The sequence below is a fragment of the Garra rufa genome, chromosome 13, assembly GCF_049309525.1.
Source record: "Garra rufa chromosome 13, GarRuf1.0, whole genome shotgun sequence".
NCBI lineage: Eukaryota > Metazoa > Chordata > Actinopteri > Cypriniformes > Cyprinidae > Garra > Garra rufa.
The window spans coordinates 45,316,075-45,336,860 of NC_133373.1; the positions used below are offsets into that span (position 1 = coordinate 45,316,075).

General features: G+C 31.9%; 1 protein-coding gene across 1 annotated transcript in view; it reads left to right on the plus strand.

Annotated features, from left to right (window-relative positions):
• The first annotated feature begins 3,785 nt into the window (after positions 1-3,785).
• The window catches only part of LOC141283549 (probable methyltransferase-like protein 24), a 31,514-nt gene continuing 14,513 nt past the window's right edge, over positions 3,786-20,786 (plus strand). The window contains exons 1-4 of the mRNA XM_073816831.1: positions 3,786-3,986; positions 6,138-6,417; positions 15,302-15,400; positions 15,476-15,612. Coding sequence (XP_073672932.1) covers positions 6,193-6,417; positions 15,302-15,400; positions 15,476-15,612 — 461 coding nt within the window. The 5' untranslated portion in view covers positions 3,786-3,986; positions 6,138-6,192. The remainder of the gene's footprint in view (positions 3,987-6,137; positions 6,418-15,301; positions 15,401-15,475; positions 15,613-20,786) is intronic.

Consider the following 20,786-nt stretch of genomic DNA (forward strand, 5'->3'; position numbering starts at 1 on the left):
ATACAAAAAATGTTTGCAATTATCAAAGTAATCAATCAACTGGGTAAGTAAGGTAATAACTATTAGTTTTTTTTTTTTTTACCCCATTTATTAAAAAAAAAGTGCAATTCTGAGAAATAAGTCACAGTTACCAGCTCAGGGTTTCTATACATTTCAACACTTTTCTATAGAACTTCAATAAGATTAATCAGTCAATAATGACTTTTTGGTCTCATATAGGTCATGTGAACTACTGTTATTGTACTTAAATGGTGTTTTATCTTGTCCTTTTTGGATCTCAGCGGTGTAAATAACTATCGACTTACCTTTCAGCCTAAATAAACATCTTTGTTTGGGTTTCAACATGGGGTCATTTTTAGTCCAGCAGCATTTCATTCTGAAAGAATAAAATAGAGAGATATAAAGCACCCAGAGAATACTGAGAAACAATATAAAATATTATTGCAATTCAAAATAACATTTTTTTACTTTAATATACATTAAAATCTAATTTATTTCTGTGATGCAAAGCTGAATTTTCCTCAGCCATTACTCCAGTCTTCAGCGTCACATGATCTTTCAGAAATCAATCTAACATACTGATTTATTACTTTTATTATCAATGTTGGAAACAGTTGTGCTGCTTAATATTTTTTTGGAACCTGTGTTAAAAGTTAAAAAGAACAGAATTTATTCAATATAGAAATCTTTTCTGACAATATAAGTCTTTACTATTACTTTTTATCAATGTAACACATCCTTGCTGTGGATATAGATGGATATAGAGGACAAAAGAATCCATTTCTTTTAAAGAGAGAATAAAAGAAAACATTTACAGACCCCAAACTTTGAACGAGGTGTTTATTGTTACAAAAGTTTTCTATTTTAAATAAATGCTGTTCTTTTTTTATTTATTTTTTTACATTTTATTCATCAAAGAATTCAGAATAAAATATAAAGGAGTGTTTTTAACATTGATAATCAATCAGAATATTAGAATGATTTCTGAAGGATCATGTGACACTAAAGACTGGAGTAATGATGCTAAAAATTCAGCTTTGCATCAGTTTTAAAGTATATTAAAATATAACTATTTTAAATTGCATTAACATTTCACAATATTACTTTTTTTCTGTAATTTTAATTAAATAAATGCAGCCTTGATGAGCAAAAAAGTCTCCTTTAAAAATCTATATATAACTCCCAGTTATATATATTCCCAGTGTCACCAACAAGTGTCAGTGTTGAGCAGAAATACATATTTTTTTATCTAGTCCATCTTCAGCTGGTGCTTCATGTGTGTTTTTGCTGTCAAATCTGGACTGAATTTTAACAAGTTAACATCAGAATAACTAGTAATTTTCCAGATGAACACTTACTGCACTGAAGCAGCTTTGGCTTGATTCTCCATTAATCATTTTTTAGTCTCAAATCTGATCATCACTATACATCACTATATAAAAACAATAAAATAATTTTAATTATTAATAAGTATTAAATTAAAATAGTTAAATGTAAATTATTTTAAATAAACTAGGAATGGAAATATATGAAAAGAATTTAAAGACATGCATTTAAAGACAGGTATTATTTAAAGATCATACAATCCTCATCAATAGTGAGATTACAACCTATTTTAGGCTTAATATTAAGAAGTGTGCATTGTGCACAAGTAGTACTCCAAATAAAGTTGAATTACAATCTTTTATATCAGTCTTAAGTCTCAAGTGATATGTCAGTTGAAATACACTGCAAAAAATGCTCTTCTAGCTTAGATTTTTTTGTCTTGTTTCCAGCCAAAATATCTAAAAATTCTTAAATCAAGAAGGATTTTCTAGACAAGTGAAAATTATTGTCTTATTTTCAGAAAAAAATAAACAAGTCAAAATTATTGGCAAAATAATCTGCCAATGGGGTAAGAAAAAAAAAATCTTATTTCAAACAGAAAACAAGATTATTTTTCTTACCCCAATGGCAGATTATTTTGCTTGTTTCAAGCACTTTTTTTCTGAAAAAAAAAAAAAAAATCATTTTTACTCGTCTAGAAAATCCTTCTTGATTTAAGAATTTTTTGATATTTTGGCTGGAAACAAGACGAAAAATCTTAGCTAGAAAAGCATTTTTTGCAGTGTATACTTAGTATAAAATCTATTACTTTTTTAGTAGGGTGATTATATATTATATAACATTTTATTCCCCCAAAAATTTTAAAAATATAGTTTTCTATCTGTAAGTATTTTCTGAATTATGCAATGACAAAAAATTAGATTAAAACTCTTGACTCTAATATGGCATTTGAAACTGACTTCATCCAGTGTTTACATTTCTGTAACTAGAAATGTATGCAAATTAACACAAATTTCAAATAATGCTTCATTTGCATATTTAAACCTAACATTTGAGAAAACTTGTAATACAAAAAATGTTTGCAATTATCAAGGTAATCACCAGTGTTGGGGGTAACACAAGTTACCTAATAATATGACTTTTTCCAAGTAACTAGTAAAGTAACGCATTACATTTTAATTGACAAGAAGTTACTTTTTCAAATAAGTAACATCAGATACTTTCTTCCGCCATTTATTGATTAAAAGCTCTCCTGTCCCCATGTTGAGAGAAATTGTGAGTAAGATGTTACTTTAGTTCTAGAATAAATGTGAACATGCATTAATTCATCTCACTCACTAAAATAAACAGATAGTGTTCTTCAAAATGAATAAAAACACTGAATTCAACGCAAACCTGCAATAATTAAATACGTTAAATTATTATGTATTTAATCCCATTTTATGAACCGATGTCTTTGCTGCCGACTTTTGATGGTCCAATTGATCCTTACTAATAAGCAAAAATGACTCAAGATAATCTAACATTTGTTTTTCTTTTTTTTTATTGCTGAAGAGTTGACATTTGTTCTTCTGCGGTCTACTGTACAGACCTCAATTTACTTTTCTCTAAACCTGAGGCTTTTGCTATGAAAAGGCTTTTACATTTGACAAAATTACAACTTTTTATATTAAAACCAAACAAACAAGCCCTGGCCAGATTTAAAAAGTAACAAAAAAGTAACGTAACGCATTACTTTCCATAAAAAGTAACTAAGTAACATAATTTGTTACTTTTTTAGGGAGCAACTCAATATTGTAACGCATTACTTTCCATAAAAAGTAACTAAGTAACATAATTTGTTACTTTTTTAGGGAGTAACTCAATATTGTAACGCATTACTTTCCATAAAAAGTAACTAAGTAACATAATTTGTTACTTTTTTAGGGAGTAACTCAATATTGTAACGCATTACTTTCCATAAAAAGTAACTAAGTAACGTAATTTGTTACTTTTTTAGGGAGTAACTCAATATTGTAACGCATTACTTTCCATAAAAAGTAACTAAGTAACGTAATTTGTCACTTTTTTAGGGAGTAACTCAATATTGTAACACATTACTTTTAAAAGTAACTTTCCCCAATGCTGTTTTTTTTTTTTTACCATATTCACCAATGTTTCTCCTTAAATATGAGCAGATTCACATTTTTGCTCAAGTTTGAGCCTCTGTGTAAAAGAGCCATACAGGTCTGATGGATCAAATCTGACATTTTAGAGCTCATTGCATGTCTTTTTCCTGTTAGGACTATTATGACTCTTTGCAACAGAGCTGGTTTGCTCATTTCTGTGAAGAACGTGCAACATTGTGCTGAGGCTCTGTTCGGGGGGCGGAGTGAGGGTGTCTTTGTCTAGAGTTACAGAGCTTCATCTGTCCAGAGGCGTATGGGTGGAGAGACTCTCAAATATGTGTGTGTTTTGAGGGAGAGGGAGATCCAGAGCTCTGAGTGACGTTCTCCTGCAGTCAGACGCTCACAGCGGCGTGGACGACATGTTTACCAACGTTGGACTTTGCAACCCAAGACATTGCGAGTGTCTGAACGCATGCGGACGGAGAGAAGAAGGACAGAAGTGAATGAAACAAACATGAAGAGATGAGGATCAAGGAGCACAGGGTGAAAGAGGTGAGTCAGATGAACAAAAGCGTATTTTGTTATTATGTAATGCATTAACTAACAATGAGAATTACATTTTAAAGTGGATTGAAAAAATAATTGGTGTAGGTTTACTTTGAATTGCAAAGTAACATGGGATTAATCTTAAATAGTATATATATATATATATATATATATATATATATATATATATATATATATATGCATTTATTTATATATTTTTGTACAGTGCTTTTTGTCATCTTTCTAAACATTAATTCTTAAAAATACAGCTGTTCAATGTTAATTATTTTAGTTCCATTAAATAATGTTAACATATACAACTTTTGATTTTAATATATATTTAAGTGTTGCTGTTTAGTTTTAATAGTTTTATAGCACAGTAGTTGTTACAATATATTCAATTTTAAAACATAAAATAAAAAATATAACAATAAATATACAAATAAAATATATAAAAAATTCTGAAATATATTCATGTTAATGTGTATTTAAGAAAACAAAGTGAGATGTTAATTAAAACTATATTTCAATATTACAATAATTAAATAATTATAAATAATTTAATTAATTAAACTAAAAAAATTACTTTTCTATTTATATAAACTAGAAGTGGCACTATATTAAAATAATTAAATAATATTTATAAATAATACAATAAAATATATTTTTAAAACCTTTTTATTTACATAAACTAGCAGTTGCACTATAGTAAAATAATTAAATACAAATAAAAACATTTAAATAAAACAATTACATTATTATTTAATTATTTAAAAATGCTTTTATCTTCATAAACAAATAAAAATAGTTATAAATAACTAAGCTGGTTAAAATAAAATAATTACATTAAAACTTTATTTACGTGAACTTCGAGTAGCACTGCATTACAATAATTAAATGACAGTTATACGCAATGTATTTAATTAAAATAAAATAATTAAATTACAACTTTGTTACATAAACTAGTAGTAATGTTACGTAATGCATTAACTAACAATGAAAATTACATTTAAGGTACACTGAAAAACTAACTGGTGTAGGTTTACTTTGAATTACACACAAATAATTACTTAATAATTATTTAGTAATTTTTTTATATTTTCTGCATATATTTTTGTAATCTTTCTAAACATTAATTTATAAAAATACAACTTTTCACTGTTAGTTAATTTCAGCTCCATTAAATAATGTTAGCACATACAGCTGTTGATTCGAATATATTTAATATTAGTAAATGTCAAAATTAACATTAAAATTATTAAATAAGATTAATAAATGTTTTGGAAGTATTTTTCATTGCTAGTTCATTTTAACAAATGAAACCTTTTTGTAAAGTGTTGCCATTTAGTTTTAAAACTAATTACACCCATAAAATTTTCAGTAAACACATGCAAACCACACTCTGACATCCTTACCAACATACCCACACAATTATAGCTGCATTATTTTTCCAATTGACTCTATAATAATAGACTATAATATGCATAAGCAGAAAACACAAAAAAGTGAGTATTTCTTTTATATGCCAAATTTGAAAAAAATGGCACAATCTAGTAAAAAATGGTAAAATTTTTAAGTTTGAAGCCTTGCCGATAGAACGAATGCCTATTAGCAAATATTGCATCATTTTATAGTCAAATGGCCCTGGGTTAAAAAATTGCAGTTTTAATGGCTTTCAATGTGGACATTTTTGTCCTTAAGGTCCTGAGTGTGAGTTTTTTTTGTATGGAGGGTAAAATAGATTTTTTTGAAGGAAATGAGGGTGGAATATTAAAATTTCAATAAAAATACACACCTGAGCCAAGATTTATGCAGTTGGCATTAACACAGACACACTTAAAACAAAAAACAAAACTGAAATGGACAAAAATGTCCATAAGGTCGCGCGCACACACACACACACACACACACACACACACACACACACACACACACACACACACACACACACACACACACACACACACACACACAAAAAAAACCCAATAAATATAAAAAGTTACAATAACCTTTTTTTTATTTTTTATTTAGTGGCGGAAATGGACCTCCATAGGTTTTCCAACCCTCGTTCTTAAAAATCTGCTGATATTGATACAAATATATGTACCACATTATAAGACGTGAAGCAGAATTTGTTTATCCTGTCGTTCCGTCCAGATCAAGAATTAAGGATGGAGATGCTTCCAGCTGAATCCACGGACTGAAAGGTGAGATGAATGTGCTGCACAGCTGCAGGAAGAGGATGAGCGCGTGTCTGCTCCTGCGCATGTGTCTCCTTCTGTCTCTGCTCTGCGTCTGCGCTCACGTCTACGTGGAACTCGAGGGTCTGAGACACCAGAAACAGAGCCCACATCACAGGACCGGCACAACGACAACAACAGATGCTGCCAGTGATGCTGGATCCACATGCTGCTCGACGCTGAAGCAACAGAGACGAGTGAGTGAGAGTCTCACATACAATCATCTTCAGACACAGACTGACTAACTCAGCATTTCTCAACCTGTTTGACTTCACAGCCTCTATTGTCAAAAACACTGTTACAAGTAACGCAAGTTACCTAATAATATTACTTTTTCCAAGTTACTAGTAAAGTAACGCATTACTTTTTAATTGACAAGAAAATATCTGCTTTACTTTTTCAAATAAGTAACACCAGTTACTTTTCCCCCTCATTTATTGATTAAAAGCTCTCCTGTCCTCATGTTGAGAGAAATTGTGAGTAAGATGTTACTTTAGTTCGAGAATAAATGTCAACATGCATTAATTCATCTCACTCACTAAAAAACAGATCCAGTGTTCTTCAAAATCATTAAAAACACTCAAATTCAACGCAAACCTGCAATTAAATATGTTCAATAATACAAATATCCTTTATGTGTTTAATCCCATTTTATGAACCGATGTCTTTGCTGCCGACCTTCGACGATCCAATTCATCCATACTAATGACTCTAGATAATCTAACATTTGTTTTCCTTTTTTTATTGCTGAAGAGTTGACATTTTTCTTCTGCGGTCTACTGTACAGACGTCAATTAACTTTTAGGCTTTTGCTGTAAAAAGGCTTTTACATTTGACAAAAATACAACTTTTTATATTAAAAACAAACAAGCCCTGGCCAGATTTAAAAAGTAACGCAAAAGTAACGTAACGCATTACTTTCCATAAAGTAACTAAGTAACGTAATTAGTTACTTTTTTAGGGAGTAACTTAATATTGTAATGCATTACTTTTAAAAGTAACTTTCCCCAACGCTGCGCTAAAACAACATCTGAAGGCTTATCATGGTATTTCTGGTACTTCTGCTGTAATGACAAAGCATTTCATCTACATTAACTAGGAGTGGCGCAATATTAAACTAATAAATAACTCAACTAATTAAAAAAAAAATTGTGCTTTTTATTACCATGAACTTGAAGTGGCACTGTATTGAAATAATTCTAATATTTTAAATGAAATAATTAAACTTTTTATTTACATACATATAGTGGTGCTATATGTGACCCTGGACCATAAAACCAGCCATAAGGGTCAATTTTTTGAAATTGAGATTTATATCACCTTAAATCTGAATAAATGATAAAATATTTGAAATCTGAGGGTGCAAAAAAATCGAAATATTGAGAAAATTATCTTTAAAGCTTTCCAAATGAAGTTCTTAGCAATGCATATAACTAATCAAGAGTTAAGTTTTGATTTATTTACAGTAGGAAATTTACAAAATATCTTCATGGAACATAATCTTTACTTAATATCCTAATGATTTTTGGCATAAAAGAAAAAAGTATAATTTTGACCTATACAATGTATCATTGGCTCTTGCTACAAATATACCCATGCTACTTACGATTGATTTTGTGGTTCAGGGTCCTATATTAAAACAATAAAATAAAATATGTATAAATAATAAAATGTATTAAAATAAATTTATTTTACATAAACAAGGGATGGAACTATATTAAAATAACTAAATAAAAAATAATTATAAATAATTGCAATAATAAAATAAAATAATTAATTTAATTTAAAACAAATAAAATAATTATTTTATTTCAATAATAACTAAATAATGAAAACAAGTTACATTTATTTACATAAACTAGGAGTGGCACTATATTAAAATAAACACAATAATAGAATAAAATAATTATAAATAATTGCAATAAATTAATTATAAACAATTAAATTCAATATGTTTCAGGTATTGAATGTTCATCAGGGTTCGCACTATTTATTATCAAGGAACCTGCACGACTTTTACAGTTGTTTCTGATTTTTGTTTATTCACAAATAACATGGCATAACTAAAAAAAATTATACTTATGAAAATTTCCATGGTTTTCCAGTTTTGGAAGTTTAATTTTAATTAAAACATTCCTTAGTATATTTTATAGTTTTCCAACTCTGATTCAATAGAAAAAAAATCTATAAAATTCAACAAAATGTCAGATTACATGTTTTAGATTATTCTAAAGCTTGTTTTGCAATTTTTAAATCATTTTAAAATGGACCTCTTTTTGAGAACCGGTGTCCGCTTGCATACTAAAAAAGCATTACAACTTGTTCATGCAAAGAAAACAAGATCAGACTCTCAGCTGATGGAGAACAGAGCAACTTTAGATCCAGTTTACTCCACAGATTCTCATTTTCTCAGTTCTCTTGTCATCCAGAGCCATGTTTTCTCATTTGAGTGCTAACAGAATCCATCAAGACTCTCAAACACATGAACGCACTTCTGTTTCCTGTTTGTTGCTGACTGGTCGTGTCAGAAAGACTCTTACACAAAAGCGTATTCATGCCGTCCTGCTCTTCTGGAGAGCTTCACAGTCTCTGGAGCACAGATGCAGAGCCTGACCTCCGACCTCTGAGTCGAAGCACCACATAAAGCTCCCTTTTTAGTGCACTTGGACTATTAACTGAAACAAAACTGCTGGTCTAAACATGAGCTCATTAACATACGGCCGCCCACATTTACATATTAAAACCTGTTTGGTATTCAGGAATGTGATGCATCCTAATGAACCATGCTCATTTGCATACAGATGTCTTAAAGGTACAGCATCATGAATATTGACTGATGCTGTAATTTGACTTCAGGGGAAAAAGAAAATCCTAAAAGCATTGGAAACGGCCAGAAGAGTATCTGATGTTTAGATAAACTTCTTCTTGGAGTGAAAACACAGATTCAGCATTTTGAAGGGTGGGTTTATAATCTCTATTGGAACCATATGAAGGGCGTGATACATATCAGCTGAGACACAAATATGCAACACTATCTCAACTATTCTGTGTTTCTGGTTGAAAAATAAGAGATGAATACTTTTATTCATCAAGGATGCATTAAATGATCAAATATGAGCGTTTATACATTTATAATGTTACAAAAGATCTCTATTTCAAAGTAGATTAAGAAGTTTGTTGACAAACTTTAATTTGGCCTAGCCAGAAAGTCTGAAAAAAGTTGTATAAACTTGAGGTTTAAAGTAGATTAAAGATTAAAGTTTGAATGTTTTCAAGGCAATACAATCTATCTGAAAAAAAAAACAAATAGAAAAACATATTGCTAGGGTACCTGGGGTGGTTTCTAGGGTGGTTGCTAGGGTACTCAAAGTGGTTGCTAGGGTGCTGCTATGTGGTTGCTAAGGTACCTGGAGTGGTTGCAAGGGTGTTGCTATGCAGTTGCTAAGGTACTCTGGGTGGTTGCTAGGGTGTTATGCGGTTGCTAAGGTACTTGCAGTGGTTGCTATGGTGTTGCTAAGGTACTTGCGGTGGTTGCTAGGGTACCCGGGGTGGTTGCTAGGGTGTTGCTAAAATACCTGGTCTGGTTGATAGGTTGTTGCTTTGCAGTTGCTATGGTACCCGGGTTTTTTCTAGGGTGTTTCCAGCATGACTAGCATGTTGTTAACATGTTTCTAGCATGATTAGCATGTTCCTAGGATGTTGCTAGCATGATTAACAAGGTGCTAGCATGTTCTTAGCATGATTAGCATGTTACTAGGATGTTGATGGCATGTTTAGCATGTTACTAGCATGCCGTTAGCATTCTTAGCATATTTTTAACATGATTAGCATTTCAGTAGCATGTTTCTAGCACGATTAGCATGTTACTAGGATGTTGCTAGCATGATTAACAAGGTGCTAGCATGTTCTTGGCATGATAAGCATGTTACTAGGATGTTGATAGCATGTTTAGCGTGTTACTAGCAAACCCGGGTTTTTTCTAGGGTGTTTCCAGCATGACTAGCATGTTGTTAACATGTTTCTAGCATGATTAGCATGTTCCTAACATGATTGACATATTACTAGCATGTACTTAACATGATACACATGCCAGTAGCATGTTTCTAGCATGATTAACATGTTACTAGCATATTGATAGCATGATAAGCATGTTTTAACATGATTAGTACATCAGCAGCATGCTTTTAAAATGATTAGCATGTTGCTAGGATGTTGCTAGCATGATTAGCAATGTACTAGCATGTTGATAGCATGATTAGCATGTTACTAAAATGTAGTTACCATGATTAGCATATTTTCAGCATGATTAACATGTCAGTAGCATGCTTTTAACATGATTATCATGTTGCTAAGATGTTGCTAGCATGATTAGCAAGGTACTAGCATGTTGATAGCATGATTAGCATGTTACTAACATGTAGTTAGCATTATGAGCATATTGTCAGCATTAGTAACATGTCAGTAGCATGCTTATAACATGATTAGCATGTTGCTAGTATGTTGATAGCATGATTAGCAAGCTACTAGCATGTTGTTAGCATGTTTCTAACATGATTAGCATGCTGCTAGCATTTTGCTAACATGTTTAACCTGATTTAACAATGCTAACATGAAAAAATCCAGTGAAAAAACTAGCTAAATCCAGTTGATTCAGTTAAAACGTTACAAATGATTTCTATTTCAAATAAATCTTCTGAACTTTCTGTTCATCTGTGAATCCTGAAAAATAAAATGTATGACAGTTTAAAACAGTGACAGCAAAAAAATGTTTTCAACATTGATAATAATCAGAAATGACTCTTGAGCAGCAAATCAGAATTATTTCTAAAGGATCATGTGACACTGAAGACTGGAAAAAAATCTGCTAAAAATCAGTTTTGCATCACAGAAATAAATTATATTTGAACAGATATTCACAAAGAAGAACAGCTATTTTGAATAACAAAACTATTTCACAATTTTTACAGTATTTTTGATCAAATAAATTCAGCCTTGGTGAGCAGAAGAGACTTTTTTTGACTTCTTTCTGTTCTGAAAAAAAAAAAACTTATTTTAAATGTGCATTTATTACCATGTTTGTGAAGGCAATTTGTAAGTGTTAGTGATTTAAACAAACACTTTTACGTGCATATGATCATTTGACGACACGCAGCTGGTTTCCAGGCAGACGCTGTTGTATTTCCAGATATCTGGGTTAATGATATTCCCTCATATTCTGAACTTGTCCCACTTCTCCTCAAAAATTCCACTTGTGATGTTTGCCATCAAACTTGTAATTTAAAAATCACAGTTTGTAAATGAGAACTGAATGTGTTTTTCATGTTTCACGGCGAGTGTTTCTATAATATGAGCTCTGAGGGCTTCTGCGTGTCTGTAGAGCGGCAGCAGGAAGGATATCGGGGATTAATTGAAGCCAGCTGTGCAAACAGAGCAGCAGATTCAGCAGATGACGCTACGTGTGTGAGAGAGACTCGCTGGGATTTTGTTGGTCCTAGAAGAACATTAAGACCCCAGAAAGTTATTTATTCACCCATAAAACAGGAAAATAAAAGAGTAGTTTACCCCAAAATCAGAATGAGAGTCCAAACAGCTGATATAAACACCACAATAATCCTCAAGTAACCTCCAGTCCATCAGTTAACATCTTGAGAAGACCAAAGCTGAAACAAATCCATGATTGAGATGTTTTTAACTAAAATAAAAGTCCATAATCCAGTGTAAAAGTCCATCTCCTGTTGTCTCTCACATCAAAATCCACATATTTCTCTAGAGCTGTTTTGGCTCTGGAGATGGACTTGTATTTTAGTTAAAAACATCTTTATGAAGAATTTGTTTCAGTTTTTGTCTTCTCAAGATGTTAACTGATGGACTGGAGTGGTGTGGATTATTGTGGTGTTTATATCAGCTGTTTGGACTCTCATTCTGACGGCACCCATTCACATCCATTGGTAAGCAAATGATGGAACGACACATTTCTGGTGAAGAAATCAGATTTGTAAAAATGTGTCATTCGATCACTGTCTCACCAATGCATGTGAATGGGTGCCGTCAGAATGAGAGTCCAAACAGCTGATATAAACATCACAATAATCCACACCACTCCAGTCCATCAGTTAACATCTTGAGAAGACAAAAGCTGAAATAAATCTATCATAAAGACATTTTTAACTAAAATACAAGTCCATAATCCAGTGTAAAGTCCATTTCCTGTTGCCTCTCACATCAAAATCCAGCCACATATTTCTTTAGAGCTGTTTTGGTTTGTAAACAGTACTAGATTTCTCTCCTGATTAAGACCAGACTACTTTTTCACTGGAGGAATTACAAATTCCTTGTATGCGCAATCATACTTGGCAATAAAGCTCTTTCTGATTCTGATTCTGAAATGTGTCATTCCATCACTGTCTCTTCCGATTGATGTGAATGGGTGCCGTCAGAATGAGAGTCCAAACAACTAATAAAAACATCACTTGTTTTTCTCACATTAAAATCCAGCCACAAATTTGTTAAGAGCTATTTTGGCTTGTAAATGGTGCTTGATCCTTGCAGATTTCTCTCCTGATTCAGACCAGACCACTTTTTCACTGGAGGAAGTGTTATTATGGATAATGGACTCGTATAGTTAAAAACGTCTTAATGATTAACTTATTTCAGCTTTTGTCTTCTAAGATGTTAACTGATTGACTGGAATGGTGTGGATTATGTTTTTATCAGCTGTTTGGACTCTCATTCTGACGGCACCCATTCACATCCATTGGTAAACAAATGATGCAATGACACATTTCTCCAAATCTGATGAAGAAACAAACTCATCTACATCTTGGATGGTTTGAGGGTGAGCACATTTTCAGCAAATTGTTCTTATTGGCGGGAACTGCTCTGTTAAGAGCAGCGCAGATGTATTACAAGAACGTGAACTCTTAATGCTCATCATAACTAAACAGCAGACAGAGAACAACCTCAAAAGAAAAAATAATATTTATGAAATAACTGAAGGCTCTTGGGAGGATAAAGCAACGCAACTCTTTCTTAAACAACCCAGATGTTGCTCTCCAGTTGAACCAGGTTTGTTTGACATTTGTAAGAAGGACGGAAAAAATGCAGTTCTAATAAAAGCCACAGCGTCATCTGGAATTTGTAACTAATAAAAAAACTCTGGAGTGAAACAAGCTGGAAATAGACAGGCTGGGAGCAGCTGAATCAGTCCTTTCAACTCTGAAAAAGTTTCTAGCAGACTTGAAGAAATGGTTCAGAGCGACAAAACATTTGTAATACTTTCAGGTCATGGTCTCAATGGTGCAAAAGGTGACTCCCGTGAAAATAAGTCGACCACACCCAAACTTATAAGCATGGCTTGAAAGGCTCGAAACTATGCTGATGACGCATACCGAGTTTTGTAACGATACGTCAATGCTTTAGTAAAATATAGCATTTTATTACAAAATTCAAAATGGCTAATGCCCAAAATGACTGACATGGGAAAATTGGGTACCATTCCACTTGGCATGATGCACTGAATTTTAAAGAGACCAGTTTTGTAATTTTTGGCCAAACCACTGACAAGTTATAATGAAAAATAGACATTTTTCATTTCTCCTGAGCACTAGATGGCACTACGCCGAAACACTGCAGGTAGCCTCAGGTCATGCTTGTTATAACACACACCAAGTTTGGTCTTAATACACCAAACAATTGCAGAGATATAGCCTCTATATAGCATCTATTTTTGTGTGCTTTTCACAGAATTTGTTTGCGCGTTATTCGAGAACAGTTAAACCAATCAACTTGAATTCCATAACTTATTGCCAGCATGGTCTGAAGATGATCTGAGCCAATTTTGGTGAAAATCAGACAAACCGTCTAGGATGAGTTAAAAAAAATGAGGTTTTACAAGCTATTAAATATATATAAAAAACTAAACCTTACAATTTTTACATTTTGGTGTCCATTTGACTCGGCATGAGCCACAGATTCAGAGAAAAAAAAAGAATTTTGATTTTGAATTTGTTTGCACATTATTCAAGAACGGTTTGACCAATCAACTTGAATTTCATACGTTTTTGCCACTCTGCATGAGCCACGGATTCAGAGAAGAAGAAGAAAATAATAATAATAATTTGTTAGCGTGTTATTCAAGAATGGTTTGACCAATCAACTTGAATTCCACAACTTATTGTCAGCATGGTCTGAAGATGATCTGAGCCAATTTTGGTGAAAATCAGACAAACCGTCTAGGACGAGTTCGAAGAATTAATTTTTACCAACTATTAAAAATAGAAAAAAACTAAACCTTACGATTTTTACATTTTGGTGTCCATTTGACTCGGCATGAGCCAAGGATTCAGAGGAAAAAAAAGAATTTTGATTTTGAATTTGTTCGCACGTTATTCGAGAACGGTTTGACCAATCAACTTGAATTCCATAAATTTTTGCCAGCATGGTCTGAAGATGATCTGACCCAATTTTGGTGAAAATCAGACAAACCGTCTAGGATGAGTTTGAAATATTATGTTTTACGAACTATTAAAAATAGAAAAAAAACTAAACCTTACAATTTTTGTAAGGATTAAGAGGAAAAAAAGAATGTTGATTCTGTGCCTTACGGGTCAAACGTTATTAGCATAAAGAAAGTGACACTTTGGACAAGTGGTGGCGCTAGAGAGGTTGAGTTAGAGACTCCAAATTTGCTATATAGTTATTTTTGAGTGTGCCAAATTTCACAACTTTCCTGCAAACAGTTCTATGGGCTGTTATAGACTCAAAAGCGGAAGAAACGGAAGAAGAACGCCAACAGATAAAATTTGTGCTTGGCCCCTATATATAGTCAAAATATTAATAAATACAGAAAATAATACGGTTTTCTACTCCATATCTTCACTAATGAATCTTAAGCTAATAAGATCCATGACAAAACCTCATAGACAGCAATGGAGAAATTTGATCAAGTCTCCTGAGGGAAAACAAACAAGTTTGTAACTGAACACCAGAGATGTCTATATATTGAACAGACATTATTGTACATCACAGCCTCATTTTTATTCAATCCACTGACATGTGTTTTCACTAACCGTGTTTGTGTAGATTCCTAGATGGAAGATCGAGTTGGAGCCGTGGGCCGCTGAGACTCGTGGTTTACGGGAGGAAGCGGATCGATTCCTCAGATACATCTCCACACCTCAGGTATGATCCCACTGTTTACAAATAAACACAGAGTTAATTCAGCGTATGATCTTCAGTGTGTTTGCGTGTGTGAAGGTGTCCTGCGAGAGACCTGCATCTGTGCCGCCCGTCTTCGACACAGAGCATCGTGGGTCATGGGTCCTGTGTTTGGACCAGAGGTTCAGTCTGGCACAGCGGATCGCGTCCAAACACTGCCGCATGTATTCACTCAGGTCAGTCTGTCAATGAACATTTTAACCTCTTTGTTATGATAAAAATCTGAGTTTGAGCTTTATGTTCCAAGAAATGGACCTTAGATTTAAAACAATTTGACAAAAACTCACACGATAAAAACTAAAAATCAAATCACTCACAGGTGAACCAGTGGTTATCATATTAAAGCTTTAATAACTCATGATGCACTTTCTGAGTGTGTTTGTGCATGTAAATGTCTGTGAGCACTAGAAACAGCACAGATCTGTTTCAAAACCTGTCTGACAGGCAGATGCATGTGTATTTGTGCATTTACACGCATTCACATGCATTCATGCAGATCAGTGTGAAGCTCGTGTTAGGATCTATGCTGAATCAGACAGACTTTATTCTCATAATTTCGACTTTATTCTTAAAATATTTCGACTTTATTCTCAAAAAATTTTGACTTTATTCTCTTAATTTTGACTTTATTCTTAAAATATTTAAACTTTATTCTCATAATTTCGACTTTATTCTCTTAATTTCTACTTTATTCTTAGAATATTTCTACTTCATTCTCAAAATATTTCAACTTTATTCTCATAATATTTCTACTTTATTCTCAAAATATTTCAACTTTATTGTAATTTCTACTTCATTCTTAAAATATTTTGACTTTATTCCTAAAATATTTTGACTTAATTCTCAAAATATTTCAACTTTATTCTCAAAATATTTCAAATTTATTCTCAAAATATTTCAACTTTATTATTGTAACTTCTACTTCACTCCTCAAATATTTTGACTTAATTCTCAAAATATTTCTACTTCATTCTTAAAATATTTTGACTTTATTCTTGAAATATTTTGACTTTATTCTTAAAATATTTCTACTTTATTCTCAAAATATTTCAATTTTATTCTAAAAAATATTTCTACTTAATTCTCAAAATATTTCGAGTTTATTCTCAAAATATTTCCACTTAATTTTCAAAATATTTCTACTTAATTCTCAAAATATTTCAAGTTTATTCTCAAAATATTTCCACTTAATTCTCAAAATATTTCGAGTTTGCTCTCAAAATATTTCAACTTTATTCTCAAAATATTTCAAATTTATTCTCAAAATATTTCAACTTTATTCTTGTCATTTCTACTTTATTTCTAAAATATTTTTAATTTATTCCTAAAATATTTCTACTTCATTCTTAAAATATTTCAACTTTATTCTAAAAAATATTTCTACTTTATTCTCAAAATATTTCGAGTTTATTCTCAAAATATTTCCACTTAATTTTCAAAATATTTCTACTTAATTCTCAAAATATTTCGAGTTTGCTCTCAAAATATTTCAACTTTATTCTCAAAATATTTCAACTTTATTCTTGTAATTTCTACTTCATTCCTAAAATATTTTGACATGATTCTTAAAATATTTCTACTTTATTCTCAAAATATTTTGATTTTATTTTTAAAATATTTCTACTTTATTCTTAAAATATTTCTGCTTCATTCTTAAAATGTTTTGATTTTATTTTAATTATGACTTTATTCTTGTAATTTAAATTTTACTCTCAAAATATTATTACTATTAATCAAAATACTAGAAACAGCTCAAAGCTGTTATAAAAACAGTCTGTGTGTTTGTGCATTTATACGCGTTCACATGTATGCATTCAGATCAGTGTGATGTGATCAGCTCATGTCAGGATCTGTGCTGAATCAGCTAGATGCACTGCTCATTATCATCCTCTGTGTGTGTGTGTGTGTGTGTGTGTGTGTGTGTGTGTGTGTGTGTGTGTGTGTGTGTGTGTGTGTGTGTGTGTGTGTGTGTGTGTGTGTCTGTGTCTCATAATGCATGCATGTGAAGCGCTGTCTGACAGACTCCTGCCCTGCAGCTCCTTCCTCATCATGCAGTCAAACTCCATTAACACACATTATTCATGCAGACCGAGCAGCGGCTGAAACGCTTTAGACAGTTTCCTCGTTAATCAAAGATCTGTTTCAAAATGTCAATCTCATGAGGAATTGAGAATGAGGAATTTTAACACTAAGAAAGAAGCATCAGGGTTATTAGAGTTACTAAAACCCCACAAACAGAGATGTTAATTTAAATAAAATAAACTTCAAAAGAAATAAAATAAAAAATGTTACTTATTCAGCACTAAAGTGCCACGTAAAAAAAAATAAAAAAATCTAAGATTACATAATGTTTCGAGAATAAAGTTTAAATATTTTGAGAATAAAGCTGAAGTGTTTCGAGAATAAGGTCAAAATATTTTGAGAATATTTTAAGGCGTTATTCTCTAATCATTTCGACTTTATTCTTGAAATATTTAGACTTTATTCTCATAATTACAACTTTATTCTCAAAATATTTTGACTTTATCCTCCAAATATTTTTGACTTTATCCTCTAAATATTTTGACTTTATCCTCTAAATATTTGTTCTTGATATATTGAGACTTTATTCTCATAATTTCGATTTATTCTTAATTTATTCTTCAAATATTTCAACTGTATTCTCAAAATATTTTGACTTTACTCTTGAAAGACTTTGATGTTATTCTTTAAATATTTCAACTTTATTCTTGTAATTTTAAATTTGTATATTTCTTAACGTGCCACTAAAACATTGTAATTTTATTTTTTGTCAGTACAAAATTTCTTACTTTCAATAAAGTACTAAAATAACTAATAATTTTTTTTCGAAAAACAGAAAATCTAAAAATAAAAAATGACAAAAATACAAAACAAAATTACTAAAATTAAATTAAAATGAAATTTAAAATTTAATAAAATATAAAAATCCATATTAATCCATGTTAAAAACATAAAAACCATATTAGTGTCTCAGTGATGCTAAAATAACTTGCTATTTTTGCATTTTGACATTATTTTCATGAAAATTAAACATTATCCCCTAAATTCTCATTATTGTAACATCACAAAAAAACATCAATACATAAAAATCATACATTAATAAATACAACATAATATAGTAGATATAGAATGATGTAAAATTATGATAAATGTAATCACAAAAAAGGGATAAATAAATACAATTATTCCATGCATACATACTAATACATACAAAAGTACATTGGCTTCATTTTCTTTGTAAAAATGTAATTTATTTTTTCCTTTTACATTTTGAAATGAAATATTCCTGACCGTTTTCATAAGATTCATCCAAAACCCAAATTCTAGAGCAAATCCCACGACATTAAACAGACACAAGCCAAAGTGATATTACACAAGTGCACTCATTAGTCAACATGACAGCGACAGTTCAGTGACCAGCGCGGTAATAAACAACGCTCGTGTTTGATTTGTGTCATCGAGTCTTAAAGACACAGTAGCACTGCTTCTAAATGTGAGTTTTCACAGAATAAACAATGGCTCCATATTCTGGCCCAGATCTCAATAACAACAGCCAAACCACAGCCTGTGAATCCTCAACCGCTCCAACTCTGTCAAAGTTTCCAGAGCACCTCGAATGATCCTAGAAACACTGTATCATCTGCAAACAGTCTACGATAAAGATCTGAATCTTCAAGCAGATCTGGATCATTCAGTGGCTCAGGACGCGTTACAGAATGAATCATTCATGAACGTCTGTCGTAAGCCAGAGAATCGCCTCAGAAATCGTTTCTCAAGCACATTTGAAGCCTGCGGCGAATCCCTCCAGCTAAAACACACTCAGATCACACTTGGATTTCCATCCGAGACGCTGATTTATTCATATTGTGAGTCTGGTAATGTTCTCCAACATGATTAATAAAACAGATAACTGAACAAACTCATAAAACAGCCATTAAACACATAAAATAAAAGAAATGGTTTGCCCAAAAATGTTAAATTCATCTAGATCATCCAAGATTTTAAAAATTTAGCATTCCATCACTCACCAATGGATCCTCTGCAGTAAATGGGTGCCGTCAGAATGAGAGACTAAACAGCTGTTAAAAACATTACAATAATCCACAAGTAATCCACACCACTCCAGTCCATCAGTTAAAATTTTAAGACAAAGGCTGAAACAAATCCATCAAGACATTTTTAATATTCTATAATAATGCTTCGTCCAGTGAAAAAGTCAGTCTCTCGTTGTCTCTCACATCAAAATCCAGCCACATATTTGTTTGGAGCTGTTTTGGTTTGTAAAAGGTGCTTGATTTATTCTCTCTTGATTCAGACTAGATTACTTTTTTTACTGGAGGAAGCGTTATTATGGATTATGGACTCGGATTTTAGTTCAAAACATTTTAAGGACGATTCAATTTCAGCTTTTGTCTTCTCAAGATGTTAACTGATGGCCTGGAGTGGTTACTTGTGGATTATTGTGATGTTTTTATCAGCTGTTTAGACTCTCATTCTGACGGCAGCCATTCACATCCATTGGTGAGACAGTGATGGAATGACACATTTCTACAAACCTGATTTCTTCATCAGAAATGTATCATTCCATCATTTGCTCACCAATGGATGTGAATGGGTGCCGTGAGAATGAGAGTCTAAACAGCTGATAAGAACATCACAATAATCCACAAGTAATCCACACCACTTCAGTCCATCAGTAACATCTTGAGTAGACAAAAACTGAAACGATTCCATCATTCATATCATTCAATCATTCAACTAAAATCCATAGTTTATAATCCATAATAACGCTTCCTCCAGTAAAAAAGTCATTTGGTCTGAATCAGGAGAGAAATCTAGCACTGATTACAAGCCAAAACAGCGCTATACAAATATGTGGCTGGATTTTCATGTGAAAGACAATAGGAAATGGACTTTTACACTGGATCATGGACTTGTATTTGAGTTAAAACCCTCTTAATGAAGGATTTGTTTCAGCTTTTGTCTTTTTAAAAATGTTAACTGATGGACTGGAGTGGTGTGGATTATTGTGATGTTTTGGACTCTCATTCTGGCAGCACCCATTCACATCCATTGGTGAGACAGGGATGGAATGACACATTTTCACATTTAGACCAGACCACTTTTTCACTGGAGTAACTTGTAGAATTGTCAAAATTTAAGACATGTTTACACAGCTGGAATTAACCTGTATAATTCATTTTCAAGATTATAAATGATATCATTTGACATCAGTGTAGCAAATGCTTGTCACTGATTGAATAATGCATGTTTGAATACTATTTAAATACCTAAAATAGTATGTAATATTTAGTATATAAAGTGAAGT